The sequence below is a fragment of the Pholcus phalangioides genome, unplaced genomic scaffold, assembly GCF_987345545.1.
Source record: "Pholcus phalangioides strain wild (caught in Gottingen) unplaced genomic scaffold, Ppha-v1.0 ptg000024l_1, whole genome shotgun sequence".
NCBI lineage: Eukaryota > Metazoa > Arthropoda > Arachnida > Araneae > Pholcidae > Pholcus > Pholcus phalangioides.
In genome coordinates, this window is record NW_028301616.1 from 27745747 (window position 1) to 27768912 (window position 23166).

General features: G+C 35.4%; 1 protein-coding gene across 2 annotated transcripts in view; it reads left to right on the plus strand.

Moving 5' to 3' along the window:
• The window catches only part of LOC149069123 (uncharacterized), a 53553-nt gene extending 35957 nt beyond the window's left edge, over positions 1-17596 (plus strand). The window contains exons 2-8 of one of the 2 annotated variants that reach the window (XM_089251379.1): positions 6444-6545; positions 8776-8843; positions 12234-12296; positions 12491-12621; positions 14017-14068; positions 17095-17163; positions 17361-17596. In XM_089251379.1, coding sequence (XP_089107505.1) covers positions 6444-6545; positions 8776-8843; positions 12234-12296; positions 12491-12621; positions 14017-14068; positions 17095-17163; positions 17361-17483 — 608 coding nt within the window. In that variant the 3' untranslated portion in view covers positions 17484-17596. Of the gene's footprint in view, positions 1-6443; positions 6546-8775; positions 8844-9800; positions 9826-12233; positions 12297-12490; positions 12622-14016; positions 14069-17094; positions 17164-17360 lie in introns of those variants that run through there. The other variant, XR_016195156.1, reaches the window with a different exon arrangement.
• The last annotated feature ends 5570 nt before the right edge of the window (positions 17597-23166 follow it).

Sequence of the window (23166 nt, forward strand, 5' to 3'; positions counted from 1 at the left end):
AATTTGGCTCCGCGAGTGTCCAGAATCGAAGTGGTTTTGCCTATAGAAAAGAAAAAAAAAAAGGATAGGTCAGTTTATGTAAGTGCTTTAGAATAGGACATTTTGTTTCTCTTTGGAAAATAAAGCCGTTTTCTGATCATGATTCATTCGATGGTTTTTTTTTTCTAAATTCCTTCCTCCGTAATTTTATTTCGTTATGCACGAGCTAGCCGCCGCTGCTTTCTTCTACTATTCATGCTACTGTCTTGTTCAACTGCTTTTTTTTTTTTCTTTTAATTTTGTAAAGTGTTCTGGAAAATGCAAGCCGCTATACAAATGGATCGTGTTTTAATTTGCCTGAAGATGAGCGGTACGATAATATATCATTTTCAGACAGCAATCGGTGGCATCGAATCGGTCATCAACTATCAGGCCATAGTTATTATTTTATATAAGCCTTTGGAAAACGAAGTTTAGGGATTTTTTTTTCTTTTCTTTTTTGGTTGAAAAATTGCCTGGCGCTTTTTTTTCGTTTTTTATGGAAGGTTTACGTTACATAAAACCGGCTGTTTCAAGTTTTTTTTTGTATATGTGTGTGGGGTGTTATTATCGTATGAAGAATAATTGATGCGCGATATTTAAAATGAAATAGGTAGCTTCTCCTTGAGGCATTTATGTAGATTATAATTTTTTGTTTTGTGTGTTCTTCGATATTGGTAACATGACTGGACGTCGAGGCTTTATTGCTGCGTTAGTCTTTTCCGAAGAAATATTTGTATAGAAATCTAAAAATATATCTCCGAGATCATACACATTTTTAAAAGGATACCCCCTTTTTTTCTCCAAAATATGGATTGATTTTAGTCTAGATCGTTTTTTCTCACTGATCAGCGTTTTCTTTTACATAAATTTATTTTAATGAAATCAGGCACACCTCTGGTTTATCGCTATTTGCTACCGAATGAGTTGTGCCGGAATTGTTCATGTGTACCTAATAGTCTGTATGGGTATCTAATGTCCTGCTTAATTTTTTTTTTTTTTACTGCTGCCATCTATTTTCAAACTTGATGGTTTTATATTTGTACCGTTGTGGGTGTGTTGCGACTTTAACAAGTAGACTCGGCTCTCATTCTTGCCTCGGAAGTTGGGACCAGAGGAAAACTTATTTCAGCCGGCCACCACTGGGCTCGAACACGGGTCCTCGCGATGCGAGTCCGTCACTGTGACCACACGACGACACATCGACAAATAAACATACTGTATTTGCTCACGAATGACACGTTTTTCTTCATTTTAATTTATCTCATTTTTTTTTCTTTTATGTACTCAAAACTTCTTTTTTTTATCGAGACCTACAAAACACGGGTTTACGTCATTAATGTCAAGGAGTTGTTGATAATAACGACGATTGTCGTCTCACCAATCTCTCCGTCTTTATGAACATATTGTAATTACACGAAGAATCTCTTTTGTGTTTGTGTATATTATTATTACACACATATATTATTCTGGTTGTATCAGCTGCTTAGAAATGTGTAGTGCTTTATCACTTTCATCGCGGTTTTCTCTCCTCGCACATACTACCACTATGAAGATAGATCCTTAAAAAACTGGTTTTTATTTTTAATATTCTTCAAGCCGCTTACTTACGAAGTAGCCCCCAACTGAGAGAAAATAATACCCCTATGTTCCCAGTTCTTTTTATTACTATTTTTCGGTTGCTGCCGCCCAGAATTCGCCTCTTCTCCCTTCGTACCTGCGAAAGAGCCATTGGCCAGGGTCATTGTCTTTACGTTGGCGCCACGCTTTTTTTTTTTTTTTTGAAACCATGTTTCTCTTTACAAAAGTAGAAAATAGGAAACTGCTTTCAAATGTAGGGTGGCGTCCACTTCTCCTTTCTCCCATTTTTGGGTTTATGCATCGTATTTCTTACCATTATGAAATAATGAAAGAGTATTTTTTTTAAAGCACGCATGTGGTGGTCATCGTTGAATGCAGTATTGCTGGTTCCTTCCCCCCCCCCCTCCCTGCTTTTGACATTTTTTTTTTTTTTTGTATGAATTTTGATTGATTCCACGTCCCGTGGTCATCGTACTTTGCTCCCGTCCTGACCGCGAGGTTTTGCCCTGAAAAATAATAACAGAAATGTGAGACTTTTCTGAGGAGTTGCTTAATGCGGTGTTTCTTAACCTGTTGTCGCCCACGGCACCTTTTGGGCCCTTCCACTTGTCTTATCCAGGAAGGAAAACCCTTTTCTGCTCTTTACTGAATCAGTTTTGTTTGGTGAATTTACAGTGAACAAAACTTTTTCTTAAATGTGGTCGGCCTGTGCACCCATTCGCGTACGCAAAGGGGGGAGGGGGGGTTTGGGTTCACCCCCCCCCCCGACGAGAAAATTCTGCGTACGCCTATGTTTGCACTGCCTAGGTTGAAGTTCTGAGAGCTTCCCCTACTGTCATATTTCTATGCAGAACCGTCTCACCATCCTTGTAGCCATACCCTGATGAGCCCATGCATCAAGATGGCCTTGGTTCTATTTTCAATTCAATGAATTCAGAATTCCGCAAGATTCTGAAAATACCCCCCCCCCCATTTCACTTAAATTCATTTCTTCTCATCAGAATTTTATTCACAACGCTCTGTGGCCCCTTTATCATGGCCATGCCCCCCTTCTATTTCATTTTCATCCAGGGGTGGTTCGAGAAACACTACCCGTGCGGGACCTATTTTTGACGCACAGTACCTCGTTTTTTGTTTATTTTCGACAAAGCTTCCCCCCCCCCCATTTCAACTCGGATATGGCTTCCCAGGATCGGGGGCACGTGGGTGAATACGGAGGGGGCGTTTGCCCCATCCCCGCCACCACAGTTTAGTGGAAAAAATTATATATTTGGCATAGCAGGTGGATGTAGGTGAACATGCATACTGTCGGTGAATTCGCCTTAATTCAAGGAGCCTGTGTCTGCTTATGAGAGGGCATTTGTTCTCAGGTTGAGAATCACTGGTTTTTAATAGATGAAAATATCATGCGCTGGATACGCGTCTGATGCTGGGATTAGAACTTCATCCTATTGAGCAAAAGTGGAAAACTAAATACACCAGTGGAGCGAGGAAAATAAAGGATTTACTCTCATGATTCATTGATTTATGGTTCATTTCCTAAAATCTTCATTCTAACTTTTAAGACATGGAAATTGAGCTCCGCAAATATGCAAAAGAGTTTGCTCCTGGGCGTCTTAATTACAGGCTGTCAAAATTGACTATTTAAGAATCTACGTAACGTTTTCTATCCTGTTCTTTTCAACTGAAAATTGGAAGTTAAAAAGGCGGAAAAATACTTCAAAAAAGGTCTACGCTTCACAATTATGAATGCGTGAGACACATACAATCGAGACAATAATAATCGAGCGGTGCCAAGCACCCTATGCGAGTTCCACCCGATCCTGTATCGGGGGAACCCGAGTAGGATGCGTGTCTTTGCTAATATTGCGGCGCACAAAAGACGTACTGGACTTTTTTGAAACAGACGTTTCATACATAACAAGTTGGGTTTCTTTTTTTTCTCTTTAAACTCGATCCACCCCGTGATAAAGGATCTTTTATGTAAAGTGTTTGTTTCATGTTATGTCGGGTAGGAAAAACCACGAAAGAAGAGTGAGACAAAAAAAAAAGTTTATTTTTCGTAACTTGGTGCAGCCTTCGCCTACACGGACATGAAGCGGCCTTTTGTGGGGTGTCTGCTTCCAGGAATAAATAAAAGATTGGAACACCAAAATGAGACTCGTTGTTGTGGAGGTGCGCGAACGGACGGGGCCTTCGAAAGCGCGACACGCGCTGGCATACACGCGATGCATACCAACGTATAAGCTTAGGCCTTGGAATTTGTTATGTAGAGTTATCGCGTGTGGCCCAGGACCTAATATTTGCCGGATCTTGCGAAACAGGTGACTACCCCGAGACAATTCTACACGGTTTTTTTTTTTTTTTCGCACGAGGCAAAGTGGGTGACTTCGAATTTTCGAAGTACATACACGCGCTTATTCAACCTCAGTATCAGAGTTTTTCATCTCTCATTTGTGCAAACGTACGAATGAATGATTTGTCTACGTTGATTCATATGACTGAGCTGCGATTGTCAGTCCTTTTTCTGTAAATTGCATGTTAGTGCAGTGCTGCTCAAATCTTTTAATCGCGGCTTCCTTACCCTTGTCAATGTTCATCCATGGCTTCCCAGAACAGTCTAACGAAGAACTGTTTCAAAGTACCGAACAAGTACACATCAATATCGCGAACTCACCTCGGCTCCTCGCGTCGCACACTTTGAGAACCATTATCCTGATGGATATGGAAAAAAAGACGAGAATGAGGCGAGAAAGACTTTTGCGCCTTCCTCTGCACTTGCAGTTTTGTCCGATGCAGTCAGGCCTCTGTATAATGTCTACCATTTTCACGTCAACCCTGCTTATAAAGTCTGATTATGAAGGTTCCGGCAGTGTGATTATCGAATTCGACTTTACCATTTCACGCTGTGAAAGCATTGGGGGGGGGGGTTGAAATAATTTTTAGAAGAAAAAAAATTTCCGGCAGTTTTCTGTGCTGTCGGAATCGAAACGGGGCTTGATAAGTGCTTCAGACTAGTTGTTCTTCAGTTATTCTCTGCAAAATCTTTAGGGCTCTGTATGCACTTCCCAGGGGCTCTGAGGCTACTATTGGGCATAAAATAAATCAAAACAACTTTGATGAATTTAAAAAAAAAAAAGATGCTTATAGGCTCGGCCATGGAAATTTTTACACTGAAAATCTCTCTGCGAGTCAAAAAAGGTTGAGAACCATTGTTTTAGAGTTTGGGATGCTTGGCTTGAGCTATATGTTGGAAATTTTGATTTTTTTCCATTCTTGGGCTGCTTTCAAAAATGTATTTTGACGCAACGAAATACTATTTGTGTTTGAGAAACCACCCCCCTCAAAAACTGTGATGTGACTGCACAGCTGATTTCATAAGACCATTGTTTTTTTAGACTATTGCGCTCCTACAGGTACTGCAACCTTACCGCAAAGCAAATTTTCAAGGAATGCTGCAAATATTCTGGATTTCTTGAATTGCAGGAAAGACAAATTTTTATGCTGGATGTAGCACAGCCGAATATTCATCATTCATTCAGTGCCTTCTATTCTAGCATATCACTGAGTTAGGGTCACTCATTCTGGCATGGACCCACTTGTTAAAAATTCCTCAGAGGCATGTTTACATGGCGCATGTAAAGTTGAAGTTGGAAAAAATAATTTCCAAGACAGTGGTTGTGTTTCTTTATATTTCAATAACATGGGCATGAAAATTTTCAATTCTTATTCAACATGAATGAATAAAATCTAAATAATCATAAATTTTTACTTGGTTTTTGTCTAACCTGGAAGTTTTTTTTTATTACTAATCCGTTAGTTCCTAAGATTAAAATGATTTTTGTGCTTTCAGTAATTCAAATTGCTTATCTAATTATTGCCAGAGAATGAAAGTACATATCATTCACCTTTTGAATCTTAAAGCATATTAAATCAACCATTCCTATATAAATGCTAATTTGTGACTATATAAATGGTAATTTGGTTGGCTTTTATTGCTAAGATTTCTGGGTGTTGCCCTAGCTATGCTTGTGTCAGTTATGACCATGGAAGTCCTTTAAAATGCCCTTTTCATACTTTAATAATAAAGAAAGCTTTTCTCTCAATTAAATGTGTGAAAATAATTGCCTGGGAAAATAAGCATAAAAAGTGCTGCTTCAAGTTAGGAGTGTCCTGAACTAGTGAGTAATCTAAGTTACAAGCGAAATATATTCTTCACTTAGAAAAAAAAGTACTTTGAGAATATTTGCCTTCAGAGGGCTTGCAATGCATGAGTGAAAGCTCAAGCATTTCTTGTGCAATAGTGTGTACTGCATTTTTTTGTAAGCAAAACTACTCTCGTTCTATGTAGAACTATGCTGTATCCAGAGGTGGATACAGTATAGTATATATGTACTGTCAAAGCCCCCGAAATTGGCCAATGTGTGATGGGGCTGGCTACTTCATGAATAGTCCAATTTTGTTAAATATTAACCCAGCCAATGTCCGAAATTCTGACATTGGCCTGCCAGTACGCGAAGTGGCCTGTGATCTCTTGCCAAAGTCTGATAACAATAGACATGATTCGGGATCATCATGTATGTGGAATGAATTAAATAGGCTGTTTTTTTTTCCATGCAAAATGTTTGCATCAAAAAGCTAATAAAAAACTTCATACAGCCAGCAAATGTTTTTTTAGTAAACTAAGAAATTTTTGCAATTTTTTTCACTATAGGAGTAACTTTCAGGAAGAAATTTAAAAAAAAAAAGGCAATTTATGAGGTAGCGCTTTTCATTATGCAATACCTTATTTATATGACCAAGATTCAAAATTTCTTTTTAAAAAAATTCACATTTCTTTGCAGGTATGTGTCACACATGTGGAGAAAAGGTTACAGGAGCTGGACAAGCTTGTCAAGCAATGGGGAACCTTTATCACACAAATTGTTTTATCTGTTGTTCATGTGGTATGCATACAGTTGTAATTTTTTTAATTAATAATTCGACAAGCTTTATTTTTTTGCTCCCTTCATTGGCATTTTTAAATGATTATATAGTGTTTCAACGAGTGTGTTAACTTCTCTAAGATGATAGGTTGTACAAAGACCGAATTGGAATAGTATAGCAGGGCTGGGTCTTCATGTGGTAATGTACATACAGAATGTGAAAATGAATGAACATAAAATGCATTGAGATTGCAGAAGGTAGTCAAAGTTGCGACCATCATAAACTATAACATGCTTTGCATCATTAGCAGCACATGGGATCTTGTACATTTTGGAGGGCATAAAAACTAGCCTATCATAGCACGTACAAACCCTACTTGCTATTTTGATTTGTGTTTGTGCAACCTACCCCCCTTCCCCCAGGACTTTGTGCATGCTTAACTGAGAAACACTCTGTATAATATTTATGGGGAATATTTAAATTTATGTTTCATAAAACCTTGCTTATGGAAACATGGAAAACCACAACATAGTTGAACTCAATCAATATCACCCCTGATATGAGAATTTCTAAAACCATCTTTAGTTCACCATTTTAATTGCAGTAAAAATTGGTTATATAGGACTGACAAGGAGACCCATAAAAGCAAGATTAAATGAACACACTCGCTGTGTTAAGAATCAGGAATATGAAAAATCGACCATCGCCGCTCACTGTTGGCAAGAAGGCCATAAATTCAAATTTCAAGAAGCGAGAGTTTTTCACAAAGTCAAGTCCACAGTTGACCTAGATTTCTACGAAGGCACATATATTCGGGCCTTCAAAAATATACTAGTGAACGATAATAAATCTACACCCCCGATCGCAACACCATGGCTTAAATTCATTTCGAGCGGGAATTACAAGAAAATTCAAATGGACCAATCGGATAGCACTATTCCGCAAATGTCCAATCAGGACGCTGCATTAGTATCTCACGCAGGCTCACAGCTTCATTCTGACCACGACGTTTGAAGTGAACAGACGTACTTCTTCCGCTGAACAACCGAGCGTGAAGATTTAGTATTCAACCCAAGTGGGAAACTCGGTCAGCGAGACTAGTGGTTAAATTTTTCCTCTGAAGACGGCACCCATTGGTGTTGAAATGCATTAGGACTTTTATTATTTTTTGTGTATTTGCCTTATTCGTTGGTGTCTTCTCAACAGTAAAAATTTGATTGTTTTCACAAACCGCTCAGATCAAAAGTTCTATTAACATCAGCAAAAAGATTTTTGAGCATCCGTATGAGTTGATTTTCTTTTTAAATTTTCAACATATTGAAAGCCCGTTTCAAAACCAGTTGTGTGTTTTAAAAAAAACTTTATTCTGTTAATTAGTAGGTCCACTATAACCATGGGTGCTGGAACTTAAGGGCTGATGCCATTTGAGCCTCCCCCAATAATTTCTGAAAAAAAACAATTCAATGCAACTTTCTCCTCTTGTGTACGTGTTGGAGTCCCGTGTATAAGGGACGACTAGCAACTGTCAGAGTAAGCCCCTCCAATGTTTTTTTCATGTGATCAGTTTGACTCTTGAGCATACAGTCACTGGGGGTGGGGGGGGGGGGTCCCTTGGAACTAAATATGAAAGTATAGCAGGTAAGAAATATAAATGTCAATTCAAGTTTGTTGGGCCTCAAATATTTTCTGGGAGTGAAATTTTTAGGGGGGACAAATTTTTTTTTACAGGGTACTACCCTATACCTGCTAATGACTCAGCGTCCCCCTAGTGATAGATAGCAGCACGTCTTAAACACAAAACACTCATAAAAATCTGACATCATGAATACACTAGGATCATGCATATGTGCACACAACACTTTACAACATACACCAATTTGTTCGAAATTCTGTTGTGAAATGTGTAAGAGGAGCATGTGCGGTGTAATAGCAGTAATACCACATAGTGAAGCAACCCTGAATCCACTCAGTGTGTAAAATAACTAAGAGGAATCCTATGTCATATGCTGATTCAATATATATATATATATATATATACACACACACACACTTCAAAATATAATTTCATATGGAATACGTCGACAATGTGTTTCCAATTTGTAGGATGTTACTCTTTTTTTTTTAATTTTTTTCATCAATATTAACAATTTGGACTGTGTCATTATGCAATGATCCTGTAGGATGTGTTTTTGTCCACCAGGTTACAGTCATTGCAGTCTAAGGATAAATGTTTGCTTGTATTTTTTACAGGTCGAGCACTAAGAGGAAAAGCATTCTATAATGTACATGGTAAAGTTTATTGTGAAGAAGATTACTTGGTGAGTGCTTGCAACTGTAAAACACTGATTTATATCAACAGCTTCCAGAAAAGAAAAATAGTATGCCAAAGATGTGATATAACTGATGACTTTATCGAGGCTCTAAAAATTAGTTTAATTTTTAACAGTGGTTTGATAAAATTTGCGAAATACTTGGTGTGTGTTACAGTAAGGTGCTACTGTATATATATATATATATATTTTTTTTCTGTAGCCACACTATAAATCCAGGTCGTCATACATAACCTTTTTTTACCACTCATATGGAGTGTTCAAATGCATATTTCTGAGCATAAATAAATTTCACTCCTAGCCTCTGTGGTGGTCGAGTGGTCATAGTGACTTACATTTCGGGGACCTGGGTTCAAGCCCCACCATTGCCACATTGGTGGTTTGCTTGAAGTTGGTTTTTGTGGTTCCCATGTTCAAGGTACAAATGCAAGCCAATCTCCCATTAAAAAGTCTCACCACAGCAAGCAACAGTCCTACAAACAGTACAAGTATTCAGTCATTATGCTTCACTTCTGAAATATAGATGGCACCACTGAAAAATCAGACACAACACTAGATATGCACTCAGACTGGTAGGTACACACACTTACACTGCTGGCACAACTCACTAGGTAGCAAATTGCCCATGGCAACAAGCCGGAGTTGTGCTGGGTTTGGAAAAATAATTTCATTCCTTCCCCCCCCCCCCCCCCCCCAAATAGTCATAGCCTGTATCGGAATTTTTTTTAAGTGAGATGGAGTAAAATCAAAATTTCAGAAAAAAATAAGCAAGTGAAATTTTTGAAAAGGAAAAATATTTTCAATGTGAAATAACTGTGAATATCTTAAAAACTCATGTAAGAATATCTACCACTATTTTTATAGCTGTTTAGTGTTACACATAGTAAAATACGTTGAGTTTTATTTGGGTTTTTTTAGAAATTTTTTCTTTTTGTTATTGACCAGGTCTTTCATATTATCAGGATAACAGGTACCATATAGGGTCTTGCTCTCATTTTTGTTCAGTTGCATGTTTCATTGATATATATAATGTCTGTCTTATTGATGAACAACACGTAAATGCTACACTTTTTTTAGAGGAAACTTTCAATTACGGTAATTTCCAGCAACTTGGAAAATCTGGGAAATGAAAAATTGTCTGAAAAAAGAAAATATTAGTAAAAAATTCTGTGAAAGAAAGAGGAAAAAAACTAAAAAAAAAAACATTTGGAAGGTTAAGATTTGAAATTAGATTTCTCTCTTCGGGGTCAAAGAAATAATCAAGAATAAAAAAATGTTCCAAGTATCATCATTCCATCATCTTAAAAAACCAAGTAACATTCTTCATGCACTGGGGTATGAAACCAAAAACAATAATCTGATCTATGACAAAAGTTTGCTAACCACTTAACTGTTTTTCTCAAACACTGCTCAGGCACTTGTATCTGGGATTTTCCTGAACAGTTGCTTGGGCTACTGCATATACAGTCTGTTTTGCAAGTTTATCACTAATTAAATGGAACAAACAGAAAACTATATTCAGTAAAAAAAAAAAATCTGTTTTTTGATTCACACCAGGCTATATTTATATATGTAGCATCAAATTTCAAAAATATAAATAAATATACACAGGTTGTTCCAAAGTATGAAAAACGAGTGTTTCAAAAGTTTAAGCACAAATATTTTATGCAAATTAATGGCTGTGTGTGATTGAACAATCAAGATTACGTGTCAGATGTGTGATATGAAAGTGGAATTATCAATTTCGTTCACTAAATCTAAATGTGGAAGTCATCCAAAACCCTAGATAAAGGTTTATAAGTGGTGGAAAATGAAAGGCAAGGGTGTTAACCAAATTTTGAATGCTTTACAATGGTCCAAATGAAGTAACTTATTTACCCTGTGCTAGCCAGTACTATAGTTTCTGGGCCAAAGTCACGATGTGGAAGACCACATGCAACAACTACAACTACAGTGAAGTAAATTGTGGGAATGGAATTTGGTCAGAAAATGTCTCTGCGTCAGAAAAAAAAATGGCCTGGATCGATCATCACATATGTGTCAACACTTCATCCTCAAACTAAAGGTGCTGACCACATCGTTCTGAAGATAATGGTTTGCCTGCACTGCTAAAAATAAACTTTTACAAATGAAAGATTAAACTAGCTTGTGCAAGTTCATACGTTTATAAGGGACAAATTTTTATGAATATTTGGAATGGTTAATAGAGCATTTTACTTCAACAGCCAGACCACCTTCTAGCAGTCTGAAAATTATCAGGAAACTTGAGTATAATCTGTTCACATTTGGGGGAATAAGTAGGTATTTCAACAAGAGTGCCCCAATACATCTTTTCACTTCGGCAAAGCAGTAGTTTTTAAAGCTCAACTCACCTTTTTTGGATTAGCCAGCACCAAGCCTGGACCTCAATCCAAAAGAGAATATGTGAGGCTTATCTTATCCCCCAATCAGTGACGAACAATGGGAAGGATTCCTAAAGAATGAATTTAAAGTGATTTGATGCTAAAGTAACTCTATAAATATGTTAAGTACTTTTGTATGTGATCTAGGAACCTGGAAACAGTTTTTTTTATTTGTGCCTAAACGTTTGAGACACTTGTTTTTCATACTTTGAAACACCCTGTATATACTTATTCACATTTTTGAAATTTGATATTTTGTATTATGCATATGCAGCCCTGTGTGCATGTGTGTGCAAACCTCAAGAGACTTTTTTAATGTGTTCATCTAGTTTTCTGTTTGTTATAATGTTCTTCCTGTGCCTAAACTTATGAAACAAACTGTATTTCTTCACAGTTATACTGATTCTCATATAATTTTCACTCAGTTTAGTTTGAAATGTTCGTAAACTTTCCTTTAGCTTTCTAAAAGAATTCAGAAAATTCCCTACTTTATTACTGTCAGTTTTGGTTGTAAGAGAATTAACTTCTTTTTTTTTTAACGCATTGTGTGAAAAATGTTTTTTATTATTTCTAGCTTTTCTAAGACTGGCTTATAATAACAGTCTAAAAGTTGAATTCCATAAGTTTTTGATGCAAAAAGCTTCTGGGATGACAAGTGAAAAAATTCGAAAAAATTTTTATAACTGGAAGTTTGTTCGAAAATAGCAGTTTAGGAATTGGGTATTAGGCTACTAAGAGTGGACACCATTAGTATTGTTAATGTGTATAAGAGTTTTCTTGATTATTTCATAAAAAAATTTATTGTTCATTTACTAAATGTTGAACTGATTGAAAAAAAAGGAAGACAATAAATACTTACATATACTTTTATTCTTTGTTGTTCTTTTGGGATAAGATTAATTGCAGATTATTTTTTGTTAATTATTTAGTTATTTTTTATTAAATTGTTATACTAAATTTATATTTGTCCCTGTAGTATTCTGGATTCCAGCAAACTGCAGAGAAATGCGGCGTATGTGGACATCTAATCATGGAAATGGTAATATTTTTGTTTTTTTCACTTCATGCATTAATTAAAAATGGATATTGAAAAGTAGTGTCTTTTCAAATACTGTTTAAATGAAAATTCAAGAAAACTTTTAATAATGTGTTGGCTTTGTGACCCTTTCTTGAACTATTTTTTTAAATTTTAGTTTCAAAACTATCATCATTCATGTGATTATTGTATTACAGATATTGCAAGCCATGGGTAAATCGTATCATCCTGGATGTTTTCGATGCTTTATATGTAATGAATGTCTCGATGGTGTTCCATTTACAGTTGACATGGATAACAAAATTTACTGTGTGAATGACTACCACAAGTATGTGCTTTTTTTTTCTCTAAACCAGCTGTTATTTTTACTTAAAAAATTTTTTTTTTTAAATTTTCAAATAACTTTTTGATATTTTCATCTCAAAAATTACAAAAAATAATAGTGGAATTTTGATAACTTGACACCCCCAATGGGATCGTAGAACATGTTGACTTAATTAGATGTGAGGTTGATGAGTTTCATTTCACTTTTAATAATGTTTAAAACTTGTTTATGTATGTATATGCGTGCAGATACATTTTCCAACACAATTCTGTATTTTATCATCTACGAATTCATAAAATATTTTGATTCGCAATTTTCTATGAAATGTTTTCACATTGAGACTTATCCCAAATTAAGTGGGGGAAAAGCACATTTTGATTGATGGGAAACCTATGGGAGGATGAGCAGTGCAATTCTCCAAAACAACTTCTCTCCTTCCCTAAAAAGATTTTGATCTAGCTTTCTCTGCCATCTCACTCAAAAACTTCATTAGCATCTGTCTGTGACTTTTGTAGTCCACAAGTTGAGATTTTGGGTATAAAACAGGAATAATGGAAAGTAATCTGACCTAAAGGTGGGGGAGGAGAATTTTTGACACATAACAATCAACAAACAGCAGAAACAATGAAACATGGAATTTTTGAACACGAGTAATGTTGTGAAATTTTTCGAACTGATCAACACATGGGCAATTTATGAAATTGAGGTGTGATAATGCTGTATGAATTTTAGTCGACTCAAGTAAGATGTGGTCATCATGTGCCGAGTTAGAGAGGTTTTGCCCCATTGAATTCAGTACTGTGTCTACCATGAAAATAATAAATGTGCAGTTACCCGGGTAGTTGTGATCCATGTGTCAAGTTATTGAGATTACACTTTATCAGGATGTTTATTTTCATCGTTTCAAAAATTATAATATAGGTTGTCTGTATAATTCATTCTGATAGAATTTTCTGTCACTTCAATCGGAAATTCTATAAATATAGTGACATTCCTTCTTACTCTGTGGCAGAAACGTTGAATCGCTTAAGATACATAGAACTAAATGGCAAAACTTTATTCATTGAATGAACCTCAAAGGGCAACCTTTCCAGCGCAGAAAACATATTCCAATTCGCACTCACTTTTCTTCCTGAAGGTTGTTCCTAACCCTAATCTTCTTCCATCAAAACATAAAATTATTTTTCATCGCATCAAGTGGCAACAGACCACACACAGTAATATCTCCATTATCTAATTTAATATCTCAAAAAGCTTTGTGTATTAATAAATACAGTCTCTTGCACTAAATCATCTCTCATAATGTCTGATTTTGTTTTTTCAATATAAAAAGTTTGAATATGAAACAGTTTGGTTGCTTTGTGTACATTTCTTACAAAATATCTTTCACTTTTATAGAATGTTTGCCCCGAAGTGTGCCGCCTGTGGATTGGCAATAACACCTGTAGAGGTGAGATTTCTTTTTTTTTTTTTTAATTTGTGAAACAAACTGAATGCAATTTATGAAAATGTTTTTAAAACTAAGCAATGAAACATGTAAAGTTTCATGCTTTTTCCATATATTTGATGATTGATAGAAAGAATAAAAATAAATTTTCAAAATTTATAATTTCACTTATTTTATTAATAAACTTCAAGGTTACAGCTTATTCATCTCTGCTTTGCAATGCAATATGGCAGTAGCATTGGTACTTAAAAAACACTGAGAAACAAGAGAAGAATACTCAAATACTGTATTTTGTGTACTCTGGGCATTTGGAATTCATTTGCGCATGATAAATACAATGACAACAGAATGACAATATTTCATGAGTTTGTGCAACCAGGGGTTTTATCTCGAGCTTCACATGCTGAGAGCCAAAATTCTCACCCTGTCACTTAGAACTGCTAATAACACACACATACTATTTACTTCATAATTATTCCTCTGAGGACTTATAACTGATTGGTGTATGCTAAAAAGTGTTATAAATACATAGGCCACAACAGGCAAGGTGCCCAGAGAGGTGGCTGAAAAAAAAAGATGCCCATAAAAATATGGATGTCAAATATAACTAAAATACAGGAACCCTATATAAAAAAAAGCATACATCACAAAAAAACATAATATATAATACACTGCCCAAAAAAAAGATTATGGCTGTCTCTTATCTGAGTGTGGATAGCTTCTCAATTTATCCCAATATGTTTCTTGTATTTCTTTTTATACGTGTCACACAATCTTTTATTTGCAACCCTATTAGAGAAAAACTTGCTGTGACACCAAACCTGGAATTGTCCCTTACTAAATGATACTGGTGTCCCCTTGTCAAACTAGTTGACAGTTATGTCTGAATTTCCTCCCAGTGTTTCAAATGAAGTGTTCAAAGTATTGTCATGTAACTCAAAAATCAGAAGTGAGAATTAGAATTTGCAGATGCCTGAAACAATGTGTTTTTAATTATTTTTCTTGTGATCTGCCTGCTCTCTGTGAATAGATTCTCCTAAATATCCAAGCAGTCATGTAGCATCTTTGACTAGGAGTTATTTCAGGACAGTTGACTAAGTTTTGTTTTCCGGTCTTCGGGTGCTGATATAAGCTAGCTCCTCATAAACTCTTGCCACAATATGTCACTCTTCAAAATATATATAAATTCACCCACATGCAGCTTACATGAAAATAGTAGCACATACTAAAATGACCCATACACTGATGCAAATATGTACTGAAATTCTGATACTGCTAAAGAGTAGTAGTAGTATTTATTTAGCCTTAAAGTAGTTATTTCTGTTCACACACCATATGCTGAAATTATCTATAAACACAGTAGAAATTTCAGATAGTATTTGAAAAGGTTTTTTTTAATCCATATGTATAAATTGATTTTCTGTCTATGTGTATGTTCTCTATAAAAATCTAAATTTTAGATCGATTGTCGCCAAATTTTACATATATACCAAATGAGACCCGACTTGAACAATAGGCTACTTTAAGACTTGAACAATAGGCTACTTTAAAATTTCATCACAGCAGGGCAAATGCCCCAAATGGGCAAAACTGTCGGGCAACAATGGTTTTTGGGCCTTCACAATCACTTTCCAAAAGTTTACTTTGGTTACCGTGGTTCCCTAGCAATGCGTTTCAGACGTGTATAAGCCTTTTATGTCAGTAATGAGAGCTTTTTGAATAGACACCATCATCAGCATCACTTTGAATGTAAGGCAAAGGATGATCCCCATAGAGATCAGTGTTAAAATGACCAATTTTACTGTAGAAATGTGGAAATTTAGTATTCCGCCACATCAATAATTTAAAAAATTGTATTGAATTCTCAATTTTTGAAATATTGAGTTCACTTAGAGATACAAAGCCCAGAAAATTAAATATGAAGTAATTAGCCGGACCTACTTTTGAGTTGGATATCCAGGCAATAACATTGATTTCAACTTATTTATATCCTCTCAATCATGAAAATTAATGTCTACGTGTTGTCTTTTGATATTCAACTGCATAAATTCTTATGGTTTAGGATGTTTTAAAATTAATTATGGGCCTGGAAAGTACATCAAAAAAATTCCACGGCTTTAATTAAGCATTTTTTGAAGCAGAAAAAGGCAGATTCATAACTTGAAGTTCGGGAGGGGGAATCGAAATACCTAGCACCTCTTTGAAAAGGGGGGGAGGATATTCATTTCTACGTTTCTTTAAATCTAGATTTGTTTATTTCATGAGTCGTGCAGGAAGTCCTCATATTTGTTACCTTAGACACGGTTTGTATGTCCCTCAAAGAAAGAGGGAGGTATCATTTGATCCAAAAAGCCTCGTTGAAGAAAACCCAGGCAGCGCCAGGTATTATAGCTAGTATATTTATAAATGTGCAATGTGTTATGAAATGTATTTGTAGTAATGTTATTTTATTCAGAAATTAATTCCTATATTTGGTGAGGGAAGTCAGCTTATATGCATAGGTTTTTTTCTGCAGAGAAAAACATCAACCAGAGTTCACCAACACCATTTAGCAGTGTCTTGGTCTCATAATGTTGACTGAAAATATATGAAAAGGAGAAAAAAGATTTGATGACTTTCATAGCTTAGAAACATACATTTTTTTTCCTTCTAAAATGTGTCTATTAGTAGGAGTATGGGTTTTAAATTTTTTCTAATTTTTGTGGTTTGAAATGGAAGGGCACACAGATGCATGGGTAAATACAGTAATTTTTATTATTGAGGGAAAAACTTTATCAAGCAAGTTCTGGCAAAACTTTTAGATACTTCATAAATTCTTTTTAAGCCATTCCCCCCCCCCCCCCGAAAAAAAATAAACTTGTCGAAGTTTTGACTAATCTTTTCTCTGTTTTTCTTTTTCTCCTCATCCTTCTGTGAGATTTGTTTTTCAGGTTTCTGCCTCTGACGAGATCTTTCATTTTCTTTCTCACAATTCATAAATCCTTTATGAATTTATAGAATTTAACTTATCTAATTTTTTTTTCTTTCAGGGTACAGATGAAACGGTTCGTGTGGTTTCTATGGACAGAGATTTTCATGTGGATTGTTATGTTTGCGAAGTAAGTCACTATTTTCCATCACAAAACCATGGCAGTAAGTGAACTGCTGTAATGGATAGGATTTTTTTGAGCTGTTAATTCTCGTTTTTGCATGATTTATTCCGAGTAGTACTTTTATAAATAGAAGTATATCTTTGATTGTATCAGCACAGCCTTTAGTACGCAAATAATCAGCAATTTAAATATTGTTTTTAAAGGATTGTGGACTTCAGTTGACAGATGAACCAGATAAACGGTGCTATCCTCTTGATTATCATTTACTATGTCAAGAATGTCACCTTCATCGCCTAGAGGTTGCTAGCCAGAGCATCAACTTGTGAACAACTTCGCTGACCAAATCACTTGAACAAACTCGTTAAGAAGCTATAATATTTGTATATGGTATATATATTTTACATGCTAATTTCGTATCAACCAATTAAGAACAAGTGCAACCCAAACTATTCAGGGGACCAATTTTATGTCGTAAAATCATGTAATTAAATATACTTAGAGCGTGTTTCCTAAATGTATGTAACATCATCTACTGTTTAATATGTTGTTAGATGTATAAAAGGAGAGAAATATTTTGTCAAATTGGGGGGTACACAATTTTTTTTTTCATATACTTATTTTTTAAATGCCTTTCACAAGAATTTATTGCGTTTTTTAAATGTAATAAATTTTCTTGAAAGTGTTTTTCTTTCATGGTTCAGTTAGTTTCTTCAGTAAAATATTCTTTTCTTTGGCTGAATGAACATGACACTTTTATAACTTTGTATATTTTTTCATAGTTAGAAAATAATAATATGTACTTTGTATTGAACTAGAACCTAATGCAGGTATGTCCAACTTTTTCCTAAGCTGTGTGACAATTAAGAACATTTTCTATGCTCTTGCCACTCTCGAAATTTTAGCATGGTGACCGTACTTTCCATTTTTACAGGGCAAAATCATTTTTCCCCCTTTCTAATATAATTCAGCTTTTGTCTTGTTTTGAACAAGAAATAAAGAACATAAAAATTTTAATTTATTTTGTAACTTTTTGGTAAAAACATTTTTGTATTTTTTCATCATAAATTTGATTATTGCAATGCAAATCAAATTTGTGCATCAATAAATGTTCATATTGCACACGTCATGCTGGTTATATCACCGAAACTGGTAGCTCAGTGCTCGTAATTTCTTATGGACCAATTAAGAACAAGTGTAACCCAAACTATTCAGGAGACCAATTTTATGTTATTTTAAAATCATGTAATTAAATATATTTTTAGAGCGTGTTTCCTAAATGTAACATCATCTACCGTTTAATATCTTGTTTGATATATAGTAGGGGAGAAATATTTTGTCAAATTGGCATGCAATTTATACATATATATTCCCCTTCCCCCAATAAACTTTGTAAGGGGAGCGGAGTCACCTCAAGAGTTGATGGATATGCAATTCAAATGCATGCACCCTGTGCAGACTCCTTAAATTCTGCTGTTTAGAAGTTTCTCCACAAAGAGCAATCGAGCTTCTGGCATTTCAAAAATCGATGCATAATATTAATGGCAAAAATAAATTTCTGAGTTGTTTGCTTCTAAATTCGGAAGACAGATGGCACCATTCCTTGAACAGGCATTCCTGAGAAACAAACTTTGTGTTGGGTACACAGCTCATTCAGACGTGTACAAATTTGTTGGAAGTTCCTCAATGTTTACAAGATGCAATGTGTGGTAGTAGCAAAACTGGTCCCTCTACCCAAAAAACCTTTTTTCTTCTCAGAAAATGTTATTTTTAAATTTCAGTCATGATGCTAAAAATCCCTCCTTTTGAAGAAATTTTACCTGGAAAACGTCTCTTGCTTGTGCCGTTGCATCAAATCATAAAGTAATGTTTCATTTTGGCAGGGAAAGACAAAATTTTGCTAAATGGTCGGTTCAGCTTATTCACTGTAAAAATCAGCTGGATGAATTTTATCTTGTGTGACCATACATCCTGTTAAGTCTATATCCCACTTTTGGGCCTGATGTTGATTTGATCTAGTGTAGTAATGCTGATAATGTTACCTACTGTCGGGCGATGTCTTGTTTTTCCAACAATGGTGAGGGGAATCCTTATCATTTTACTCTTATTTAAGAGCAATCCTTACTTTGTTTTTAAAAAATCCCTTTTTTATATTTGCATTTTAGTATGGTATTCATATTCGCCCCAAAAATCTCCTTAATTCTCATTCCCCCGAGATTGGCGGTTACGCCATGTGGTTCTGTTCATTTCTATATAACATTCTGCAGCATTCGGAAAATATTTATTTGCACTTGTGAAATTGCCATTCATAGTATTCATAATTCAGCTATGTTGCCTCGTGCAGAACTATATAACCCAGATACTACTACTTAACCATATATATATATATATATATATATGCACCTCGTATGTATAAACATTCCTCTGAGGAATTTCGGACTAATTCGTACATGCAGGAGCATGTGTGTGCCCCCCTAAAGTAGTGGTTCTCAAACTTTGTTACACGTGGCTCCCTTACCTAATTCATGATTCATCTGTGGCTCCCATGAATAGTTTAGTAGATATTTTTGCCATATAAAGTAACTGCTTCAAAGCATAAATAGGCACATGAATTGATATCACCAGCTTGCCACATCGTCTCTGACAAAGGTTGGCAATGCCCCTAGGAGCAGCGACGCACACTTTGAGAAACACTGCCCTAAAATGTTCATGTTGTCAGAGTTATGCTTGTTTTGCTTGTGTCATAGTGGTGCTGTCATCTGTTGTCCATGTTCTGAAGTGAATTGTAAATGCTTTAATTTTCTATTTTATGTGAGTATCGTGTTGAAGTTCTGCCTGCTCTTTGCAAAGGGACTTTTTCAAAGTGAGAGGCCAACTTGCATTCTTACCTTGAAGTTGGAAACTGCAGAAAGCTACATGAAATACCAGTTTAATTGTTCACCAGAACTCTTAAATTGTCATTTCTTAGGTTTTAACATCATTAAAAAAAACAAGCAAAAGCAAATAATTTGAACAAACAAAAAGTTTCAACAGTTTGCAGGCACCCACTGTGGATACTCATGGTTCGTACGGTCCTTGAAAACCTTGAAAAGTCCTTGAAAAAAAAAAGTTCATTTTCAAGGCCTTGAAAGTCCTTGAAAATAAATAAGAGTCCTTGAAAAAGAATTTTTTTTTAAGAATTCTGTGAGAGTCCTTGAAAAATTTGTGTTTTCCGAAATAGTTTTCGCCACTTTTTTTTTTTACTTCGCAAGTGACGTCCTTAAAAAAGTGCAAAGCACAGGGAAAAAGCCTTAGTAGCCAATAACCCTGGATAATTGGATTTAAAGCACGTTTTTCCCCATTATTATAAAGCCGAGTTTTCGTAGGAGCAGGTTTTTTGTGCCGCGTGCAAAGTGAATCGCCCAGCGTGACACGCCGTCCACTCACCAATAATAAGAAAACCTAGATCCTAGAGAGCGCAACAAGCCTCACACGGCAGTGTTTCACGTCGGGCGTGATTGGCCGACTGTTTCTGGAGGAGTCAAATGCGTTGTGCGCCACTCGTTTTACCGATCTTCTCTTCATTTTTGTTTTCTTTCACTTCCCTTCATCGAGCTCGATGCTTCCCTTCAAACCGGAGCATGCAGATGACAGAGTAGCTGATAGCAGGGCCGTGAGCTGATGCGCCACGGTAGGAATACACAAACGCGTAGTGTGATTATGTAAAACGTTTCTGTCGACGCGAAATGATACAGTTCGGTTCATGCGGCGCCAAAAACCTATGTTGGAATGTTTTTTCCCTTTTTATTCTCTGTGCACGTGGAACCGCTCGGCCCGACGCAATATGTAAATCGCTGACGGCATGCTCTCACCCTCACGGGAGCTCGGCTTTGTACTGTAGGCTGGTTTTTTTCCGCGTCTATGTCGGGATTGTTTTTTTTCTCCCTGAGATTGCCGGTTGTTATTTGTCGGCCGTTTTATTTATTTATTTCTTTTATGATCGTAAATGATCTTGTTTTTTTTCCTTGCAACTTTTATGGAATAAAAGCTAGAGTTCAAAATGAACTTCCGATCATTGTTTTTTTTCTTCGGCACACTCTGACCCCCCCAACAACCAACCAATACCTATTTCTAGAGTAGAAGTCCTTCTGTTCTAGAAGGTATTGCAACAACCCACTTCTAGGAAAACCCGGCTTTATGGTAGCATGTATCCTGTGATCGTATGTAGACGTATTTGGAGTCGTTGGAAGTCATGAAACTTTTGTACAAGGTATTTTTTCTGGAGGACTTGAGAAATCAATATCTTAATAAAAAAGTGTCATAATTTTTGCCGAAATAATTTCAGCCTTTCGGTCCGTGCATATATACATTAGATCAGTCAACTTCACATCCCCCCCCCCGTATCTCCGCCCATGCTGTCTAAGGTTGTATAAGGTTCTTTAAAGAAAGAAAACAAAAAATGAGTAACAAGTGTGTGTACTTTTAATTACTTGTGTGGCTGAAAAATCCCTTCTATCAAGATTGGTTGCTGAGTGTGCCAGACAAAAATGTCGCCAAATGCAAGCTGTATTTCAATGGGTGAATCGGCGCTGAAATCCATTGAGCTTATATTACTGGAGGGAGTATGACGCAGGGCCATAACTAGGATTTTTGTATTGTCTTGCCGCCCCCACCAATTCGGAATTCGATAATTTTATAACGGTGTTCACCTAAAAATTGCCACCCGGGGCAGTTGCCCCCCCCCCCTCCCGCGTTCTAGTACCGGCGCTGGTATGACGTCAGTGGTCTACATAATTACTTGGAAGATCACGTGACGCGTTGAATGTCGGCGCATCTCCGTTATTTTCTAATGGCATCCATAGTTGTTTAAAGGAGTTTAAAACAATAAATGAAAGAAATAATTTCAGTATCGATGATATGATTCCAAAATTAATGAAAGAGATAGTTCCAGAATTAATGAAAGAAAGAATTAAAATTAATGAAAGAATTACAGAATTAATGAAAGAAAGAATTGAAATTAATGAAAGAAAGAATTGAAATTAATGAAAGAAAGAATTGAAATTAATGAAAGAAAGAATTGAAATTAATGAAAGAAAGAATTGAAATTAATGAAAGAAAGAATTAAAATTAATGAAAGAATTACGGAATTAATTAAATATAATTCCAAAATTAATGAAATATAATTCCAGAATTAATGAAATAATTTTAGAATCAATAAAAGAATTCAGCATTAGCGAAAGAAACAAATCCAGAATTGATGAAAGCAATTATTCCAGAATTGTTGAAAGAAATAATTCCAGAATTGATGAAAGAAATAATTCCAGAATTAATGAAAGAAATTATTCCAGCATTAATGAAATAAATAAATTCAGAATTAATGAAAGAAATAATTTAATCTTTTTTTTATCTTTAGAAGAGTTCTTTTTTTAGTCTTTAAAAAGAAATTAATTGCAATATTTAGAGACTAAACTACGTTTCAATGAGGAAATTGACAGGCACGAACTGTGTTATTCAATGTGTCATATGTTTTGTATGATATATATGTGTATGTGCCCTCCTTTATTCATTACAGATGATGTGAAATAAAGTAGGTAGAAATGTAATCTCTGAAAGTTTTAATCAAAATTAAATATGCGCCTATTCATGTTAAAAATATGCTTTTGTAAAAAAAGTCCTTGAATTTTTAAGTTTTACCTTGAAAAGTGCTTGAATAGTCCTTGAATTTTTTTTCGTTGGAAGAGTACGAACCATGATACTGTTGCCTTAAATAGATTTGATTAATATCACGCTGACTGAGGATCCCATTCCGATTATTATTATCAAATCTTGACTGTTTTCCCAGCTTAATAAAGATTATGTTTGCAGAAGTTATGAAGTGGCAATCCACTTGGTTGCTGCAACTTTTTAGTTTTTACTGCTTTTTTATTAATTCTCCTTTTTTTAATTTTTCTGCTGAACAATGTTTTGTGTAGTTTTTGTGATATGTATGTCAATAGTTTGTTCAAATTTGCCTAATGAAGAAAGTGGGGCGAT